Source organism: Polistes fuscatus, unplaced genomic scaffold, assembly GCF_010416935.1.
Source record: "Polistes fuscatus isolate 324 unplaced genomic scaffold, CU_Pfus_HIC Scaffold5, whole genome shotgun sequence".
Taxonomy (NCBI): Eukaryota; Metazoa; Arthropoda; class Insecta; order Hymenoptera; family Vespidae; genus Polistes; species Polistes fuscatus.
Window position 1 is genome coordinate 4,171,952 of NW_025113129.1, and position 9,452 is coordinate 4,181,403.

General features: G+C 29.1%; 1 protein-coding gene across 1 annotated transcript; it reads right to left on the reverse strand.

Moving 5' to 3' along the window:
* Positions 1-1,273: 1,273 nt before the first annotated feature.
* Positions 1,274-9,363, reverse strand: LOC122522368 (pyruvate kinase-like). Its single transcript, XM_043643435.1, has 8 exons — positions 8,923-9,363; positions 8,538-8,776; positions 8,203-8,380; positions 5,406-5,624; positions 5,172-5,347; positions 3,905-4,135; positions 2,847-3,069; positions 1,274-2,315 (listed from the first exon to the last, which is right to left on the reverse strand). Exons 1-8 carry the CDS (start codon positions 9,059-9,061, stop codon positions 2,098-2,100), a joined length of 1,623 nt encoding a protein of 540 aa, XP_043499370.1. The 5' UTR covers positions 9,062-9,363; the 3' UTR covers positions 1,274-2,097.
* Between the last annotated feature and the right edge of the window lie 89 nt (positions 9,364-9,452).

Below are 9,452 nucleotides of genomic sequence, written 5' to 3' on the forward strand. Positions count from 1 at the left end.
ATTAAAAGAAACTTACAAAATAAAATATTTATATATAATATTATATTTACAAAAAAAAATATTATTTATTTTTATTATATTTCTTATATGATATATAATAAAAATATATAATATAATTATTTAAAATATAATATAATATATTTTATTATATATATTATATAATAATATAATTTAATATTTAAATATAATAAGAAAATATAAATAATATTAAATTTATTTATAATTAATTAATATTATATTAATATGTTAAAATAAAACAATTATAAAATAATTAATATTACACCGACGCAACACACGTAGTTCAAACATAAAAAGAAATAAAAAAATAAAAAATTAACGAGTAGGAGTTTTTTATTTTCCAACAACGAGAAAAGAGGATCGTAACGTGAATTAACGATAGATCGCTTCAATTTTAACTGCATTACTTAGGAGTCCTTACAGGTTGAGACGCGAGCACGTTTACGAGTAACTTTCACCCTTCTATAAGTACTCTTCTCTTTCTCTCTTCTTTCTACATCTTTTTCCGAGGAAGAAACTAAAGATATTAAAGTTTAACATAATTCAAAATTCATTCGTTGATTTTACATCTTTATGCAATTTAAATGGGAGAACCTGAAGTTACGTCTCGCGTACTAGACGGTTGATACGATTTCTTACTTTCAAAAGAGAATGAATATCAAATATGAAATTTTATTATATATATAACCTAGTACTGTGTTAATAATATTAGCATTGTTCGATAAGTAAATGTCGGAATGTTTAACATAAAAAAATATTAATATTGCTTATTTAGATATGACACGAAATATTTGTTCAATAAAAAATACGATCTAACACGTTAAATATAGAAAATTTCTTAATATTGTTACGACAATAATTCAACCTAATGATAATCATAATAATAACTATGAAAAGAAAAAAAAAATTAATAAAAAAATATATTGATTGAAAAAAAGTTTCTTGTTTGTTTAAGGAAGAAGGAGCCACCCTAAAGAATCGATCTTTGGACAATCTCGAAATTGAACGAGACTCTTGAAAAACTAAATTACCTCTCGTCAAACTTCAAGCATTCACTACGAGGATATATTAAATTACAAAGATGCGTTAATGTTAATGTCTACTCGAGATCGTTCTCTGCTAATGTCTAAATAAACATATCTCACTAGAATAACGGACATCATATCGATCGATTCTAGAAAAGAGAGTACATATATGTACTTTCATAACTACATACATGCATGCATGTATCATGTGCAACGAACGATATAAATTCGCGTTCAATGAATGATTATTTTTATTTCAGTTGATATTCTACTTAACGTATTTTTGACCGGCTTATCGTACGGGAAAAAATCTGATATTCCTCGTAAAAATTGAAAAGAAAAAAAGAAAAAGAAAAAAAAATTGTTAATACAAGAAATATAAGTAAACATTATGGAAATATGGTGGTACAATATTATATTTTAATAATTGCATAAATTGCTTGCATATACGAAATACGTGCGTGATCGGTCAATAAACGTGTGTTAATAAGAAAATATTCATTTAGTATGTAAACACTTAGATATTACGTTAAATAAGTCTAGTAATCGTACTCCTATTACTCCACGTAGTTAGATGTTCATCCGTGATGACGTGAAAAATCCACCTTGTGTCTCGATTGATGACCGACGACAAAAAGATACCGATAGCACTTTGAACGTATACCAGAAACCGACCTCCAACACGATCGGTTTTATCTACCTCCTATGAACTTTGTCCTTCATTCTACGAGGCGTATGTAGAACCTAATCAGTGACGAGATAACGGACATTGCTAGGTAGTACAACACGACATAACCATCTGTTCATTGGACGTTCACGATTGTGTCAATGAAAGGACTTTCTCGATGTACATTTTCTTTTCTTTTTTCTTTTCTTGATCTTTTATATTCTCCCTAGCGTTTATTTGCCTCAGATTGAAAAAGTAATACCGGTTAAAATAGATTGAACATTTTGTTTTGGTTGCTCATTTTCGAATATGATTTTTGCTATGTTTTTGTTTTTGTTTTGTTTTTCCTCGTCGTTGTTCGTTAATGAAAATGAAACGATTTTATAATTATTCAGTTTCCGTTGGATTAATCAGCATGGGTTTATTAAAATCAGGTGAAACATAGACCAGACGTATAGAATTTGTAAATCCTGCACCATTTTGTTGGGACGGTCCAACTACCACTATCGCATCGCCAACATTGATGTAATTTTTTTCTTTTAAATAATTCATGCCAGCTTTTACGCGTACGTTTATATCTTTAAGCCAATTGGTTAAAGGTGGTACTGAAAAAATCATGATTTATAAAACGTAAATAAAACGAAAAAAGGAAAAGAAGACTTTGTAATTTTTTGTTTGTAATAATTGAATAATACGAAATTCATTGTAAGTAATGACATTATAATTATTTGCTAAAAAAACAAAAAACAAAAAGACAGCTTAGACATTAATAAAGAATCATATGTCGTTTTAATTCCCTTAGAAAATAATTATGGAAAAGCTCATTAATGTCCCATACGTGAACAAACATACTCAACCACAAGCCCTTTCTTTGATCGCGCAAATGTACACCCAGCCCACCTATTCAATTCTCGATAATACGTTGGCGTGTTGAAGAGAAAAACAAAAAGATGATTAAAAGGAATTACAATGGGACATTTTAATTGTAATATTTACTTGATATTTTGATTTCTTTTTTGGTTTCTTTTTTCTTGCTCTCTCCTCGTTTATAAATTAAATCGTTAAATCAATTATTTTTGTTAAAAAACAGGGAAGATCGATTGTAAAATAATATAATGTAATGATAAATTACTCACCCTTGTAATGAATCGAATGTACGGCAAAATAAATTTGTAAAAATCGTGCAACGAAACCAAAACGTGTTACAGCGATGATAGGACATCTTGGTCGATATATCGAAAGCAACACGGCACTTCGTCCAGTTGTAGTCGTGATGATGATGGCAGCCGCATTACATTTCAAGGACGTCTGAATGGCGCCAACAGCAATCGAATGTGCTACGTCCAATGGTATCATTGTCTTCGTTATTAATCAAAAATAACAAAACAATTAATTCCTTTTATTAAATAACGTTAAATTCACAATTATTATTATTATTATTATTATTATTATTTATTTATTTATTTTCGCATCTATTATTATAATATTGTTAATAACTTCGCAGGTATGTGGGATATGTCGATAAACGCAATTATTAATTCTGCAATTAATTTCGTTCATTTATTTGAACTTCGTCAGGTAAATTTAATATTAATGTGTTTTTTAAACAATAATTTTGCACATTTACATATTGACTTCATAAATAAGTGATAAATTAGTAAATTATTTATTAAATTTTAGCGTGACGATTAAATTTCGCATTCATTCTTTCACTTTTGTTATTTTACGTTTTATATTATTAAAAAATAATAAATAATATCGAATAATAAATAATATTAAATAATAAAAAAAAGAATAGTATTTTTTTGATAAAGAAAAAAAATATATATAAAACGTAAAGTAACGGCTATGAAAGAGAATGAATGCGAAATTAAATTGTCACGCTAAAATTAAATGAATAATTAACTAATTTATTACTCGTTTATAAATCGTTTTTTATAATATAATGCAAGATTATTAACAAAAAATACTTTAATATTAAGTTTGCCTAAAGAAGTTCAATTAAATAAACGAAACCTTGCAGAATTAATAATTGTGTTTATTAACATATTCACATACCTGCGAAATTATTAACTATATTAATTGAATCTATTAATTTATAATAAAAAAAAAGAACAAATTCGAGAAATGAACGACGCATGAAAATATTACATAAAGCTCATTTGCTATGAATATTAGGTAATATTTGACTTGCCATATTACTAAAAGTATCGAAAATTTCTCTTTGCCATCGTGCACTTTCCGCTTCTCTGCATACGACATGAGCATCTTTAATTAACTTCAATGTATCCTTCAAGTTTAAATTTCCTGTAGCCAAGCAAATTGTATCCGCTCCGTCTAAGACCGCATTCGCTATTAATTCTTTATTAATTTTTGGTCTTTCCTCCAATTGAGGATGGAAAATTATAACGACAGGTTTTCCGACCTACAATAAATGAACAAAAACTGTCGAAAACTTTCTTCTTCCAAAGATACATATGAGTCGTTTATTTTGAAAGTGGCGTAAGTCCAATCGTAAACATCAAAAACATATTATTTCTTAAATAATGTTAATAATATAAAGTTTGCACCACTGTACAAAGAAACGAGACCATTTACAAACCTAAAATACAAGGGGGGGGGGGACTTAATGGATTTATTACATTATAAATATACCACCTACACACCACAGTTATTTTAAATTCCTCCCACATATACAAAACTGGAGAAGACTGAATAATCTATCTATCTATCTATATATATACAAGTTTAATTTTATTTTTTTTCTGAATTTTTTAACCCTATTTTTGAGAAAAGAAAGAAATTTAAAAAGAAGCATTCAGCACACCAAAGTTTAATAAAACACGTTCAAGCGAGCCAAATTCGGTTTTTTGTAGTACATACGTTTGTGTAACATTCGTTTCTTTTCTTTGAAATTTTTTTAACAGATGTTATTTATCGGTGTTTTCTGCAGTAAAAAAAACAATCAGAATAACATAAAATAAACCACAACCCCATTTTTTCAAAAGTGGGCTAGCTTTGCTAGTAATTAATAAAATAGTATTAATTTTAATGTAAAAATTATCTAATGAAGAATAAAGTTAAATATTTTGTTGTTTTTATAACATAAAAAAGAATATACATTTATTTTTATTTCAAGGGAAATTTACTTTTCCTATGGACATGTGCTTTCTTAAAAATTGAAAACGTTATTTCATTGATTTTGAAAGTGGCATAAGTCCAATCATAGCCATCGAAAACATATTATTTCTTAAATAATGTTAATTATGGTAATTGGGATGATAAATTTGACACCCTTAGAAACCCGAAAACATTATTCTACTATGTCATTTGTTATCTATATTTTTAAATTTAATCTAACGAAAATCCTTCAATATGTCGATTCGAACATAAATGAATTTATGTCACTTTCAAAATAGACGGCTCATATGACTTTAGTAATAATGATTATAATTATTAACCTTGTTACATTTAGCTGTTACAGACTTTTGCGCGAGAAATAATTTCTCTTTTCCTATATCAAGAGCCACACCAACTCTTTCGAATATTATACCATCGGCTTCTTTTAATATTTCATCGAAATTTTGTAAACCTTGCCTCGAAGAGATTTTCGCTATAACTCGCATCCAATTACTGTCTGTAAATCGAACAATCGTTACAAATATCCAAATAAATGACTGAAATCAGTTACAAACCTGTTTTCTTTATTTCATTTTTTATCAAACAAATCATTTTACCGCTACGCGAATGATTGATAATAATAAAATCGCATTTAAGATTCGATGCGAGTTTAATATCTTCTTTATCTTTTTCGGAAACCATTGGAAACGAAATGATACTGTCCAAAAGTTGAATTGTCTTTTCATTCCCGATAATACCACCTTTTAAAACTTTACAGGTAACTCCAGTACTACCTGCATTAAAAATTATTCGTGTTATAACTCAATTTAAAATTGCAATTATTATTTTACATACGTTACTTGTAACGAATTCATTTTTTATATATATGTTATAGGGAATGCCTAGGCATTATCCACAATACCGAGCCGTTTTTGTCAATGTAGGAAACAGAAAAATTCTTATCTGTATCTTTTATTCCTCATCATTGCGATACACGCTGTTTACGCAATATCTAGAATACATTATTGGGCAACAGGCACGCACAACCCCCCCCCAATTCAACACACATCCTGCCCTCACACACACACACAAAAGCGAGCATGCAGCAGGTTTTTAAGACTGTGCGTGCCGCAAACTATGCGTACCTCTATAAACTAAAACTTAATGTCGATGTGTGTGCAGCACACTTGTGATGTGTGTTCTTCTGTTTCCTACATTGACAAAAACGGCTTGGCATTGTGGACAATGCCTAGGCATTATGTCTACATTTCCCATTTTTCCTATAACATATATATTAAATTATGTAAATCATGTCAATTAATGCAGAAAACTACCAATTCATTTTTTCCTTGTTTTACAATATTCATAACGTATAGTATAATTAAAATAGAGACTATGGCTTTGCTAATTTAAATAATCTTATTATGTATATAGTTCTTTCAATGAATTGATAATTGTTTGCAAAAGATAAATGATTATATTACACAAGATCCGTACTGTTTTGAATCTATTTGTTGACATTTAAACATGTTTCTTCAAAACTTAATCGAAATGTTTGAATAATTTATAAATCAAACAATATGGACCATTTATTTTGAAAGTGGTGTAAGTTCTTTTTAAAAAGAATATCTTACAAAGATATTTATGTGATATTTATGTGATATTCTTAAAAAGAATATATCACATAATTTATGCTTTATTTTGTGTAAACTTTTTATTTGTTTCTTGTTAGTATTTAATTTCTTAAAAAATGTCAATGCTTTGTGCAATTTAAAATGGGCCGGTAAAAGAAATTACGTAACCATTTATTATGAAAGTGGTTTAAGTCCAATATTCATAAAAGAAGAAAAAGAAAAAAAAAAGAATTTCCTGTATGCACCTGTATAAACAGGATTATTATGATATTATAAAACAATGTAGACGACATAATAAATTTATTTTACATGAAATGAAATGAGAAGAGAATTTCGCTTTTACAAAAAACCTACAAAACGCAATCAAAAAACAAATAACAAGAAACACTAATCAAGACTTTCGGTAGGAGCGCGAGAAAGAGTGGTCGTGTGGAAGAAAGATCCCAGAAAAAGAGTGATAAGTGGAAGATTAAAGGGTAAAAGGAAGAGCAACTGGAATAGAGAAAGAAGGGTAAAGTAAAGGAAGAAGTTTAAGGGGTCTGTAAGGATTAAGAGAGTGTAGAGTGGAGGTAAAAGTGTAAAAGAGGGAGGACGCCTGATAGAGTGAGGTTAGGATAGAGGATAAAGCGTTGGTGGAAGAGTCGGTAAGGAAGATTTCTGACAGGTCAAGGAGAAATATTAAACTGAATGGTAAAGCGAGCGGAAATATCAAAACAAGGAGCAATGCAGGCAAAAAGGACATGGAGCAGTCGAGGTTATGTTTTAAGAAGGAGAACCAGAATAGTAGAGAGATGAATGAGAAGTTGGGTAGAATGGAAAAGAAATTAGAAAGTTTGATTAGTATTTTAGAAAAAAGGGAAGAGGAATGGAAAGAGGAGAAGAAATTGTGGATGATAGAAAGACAACAATGGATGGAGGAAAAGAAGTCACTGGAACAGAGAATATGCAGCCTAGAATGGGATAAAGAAAGAGGTGAGAGAGAGAAGAGAAGAAACAATATTGTGATAAAGGGTATAAATATGGAGAAAGAGAATTTGGAAAAAAAGGTTGAGGAATTTATTGAAAAGAATATTAAAGTAAAAGTTAAAGTGGAAAAAGCTACAGAACACTAATAAAGAAAAGGTAAATTGGTTTCAAATATATTGGATGAGATTTTGCAAAAGTGCACCATATACTATTTTATATAAAATGTCGATGGAGGACACAGAATTTAAGACTTTAAATTTGTCATCTACATGTTCGAGAAGACCATCAAAATTTGAAAAAATCGCCCTGGTTTCTTTATATCACGATACCAGGCCTATTACTTACGAAAAATATAAGGATATGAAGCAGTTATTATCCTATATCTCCTATGCATCATGAATATTTCAAAACACTGCCACATGAAGAGCTTAAATAAATATTACTAACATCTTATGTTAAATTCAACAATATAATTAACGTTCAAAATAAAAAATACTATTTCTATTTTATTTCTTGCTATTATTTGTAAACAAAATTGGATTAATATGAAATATTTTAAGTGATATATTTGATTTTCGAAATTGAAATTTAACATTATTAACAATTGACTAATTTTGAAAGTGGCGTAAGTCTATTTGAAGCCCGTAAATATACATTATTTTAGTTAAACAAGCCTAAGAAAAAATTATATAATCAAATTACATATCAATTAATTAATAGAAACATCGTAACACTTTCAAAATAAACGGTCCATATTTTACTTTGAACTAACCGATACAAGTTACTTTTAATAATACGGCGCCATGATCGATCGAAATTCTGTCTCCTATCTGACAAACCCTTTTTAATTCTTGACACGAGACCCAAAAGCAGGAAGAAGTTCCCGCTCGTTGGATTCTATCATCCGTCAATAAACGTACAGTGTTACCTTCTACCAATACAGCATGATCCTGCACGAAAGTGCGAGTATCGTCGTATGGACAACAACCCCCTATATAGGGGTTGTTCGTACATATGAACCATTGAATGGACTATTAGGGACCCTTATACGGGTCGTTGATAACGAAAGATTTCATACAAAGTTAGCATTTTTAAATATTATTATACCATGGATAATGGATCACCACGAAAAATTCCGGTACGTATCTCAGAACCACTGAGATTTACCGCCACAGCAATGGGACAAATTCTGCGCTCGCAATTGTGTAGAATATTTCCAGCCTCTCTGATGGATCTTATTGTAATAACATGCCATTTGTCTGTTTGATGAGAAAAGTTCAAACGAACTATATTTGCTCCGGCTTTACTGATTTCCGCAATTGCCGATGGATAGGAATTTGTAACACCTAATTTTTGTAATATTTTTTTACAGAAAAACAATATCAATAAAAATAGAATTCCTAATTGCATAGATCAATAACGTTGACAAACACTTCGTTGAATTGATATTAGTCTAATTATAATAATTAAGATGATTAATTATAGGACCTACCCATTGTAACCATTAGACCTGTAAGTTTAACAGATCTTGGGATCGAATCAACATTTAAATGCATGTAATGATCTAGCCGATTCTTTTCGTAAGCTGCATTTAATTGATTTTCGTGCAACATCTCATCATCGAATGGCATTTTCTACGGTAGCAAAATAAAATAAATAAATATTAATGTTCATTAAAATATAAACGAAAGTTTTCTTTTTTAATACTCCAATCAATAATTGGATCAATACGCACGCACCCATGGTGTTTGATAATTGCTCGACATTTTGTTATACCAGGAACGTTTTTTCCTTTTTTTTTTCTTTCATTAATAATATTTCATTTGTGAGAGGATAAAATTTGATAGGATGAAACGAAATATGATAAGATGAGGTTACTAATGATATTATAACAAAAAAAATGACTAACACTATCAAAACTTTTTTTTTTAAATCGAAGTTCGATAGTTCTTTCTTAAACGTATTTATGGACATACATTAGATACAATTGTACATATTTTTGATAAAGTTACAAAAATCAAG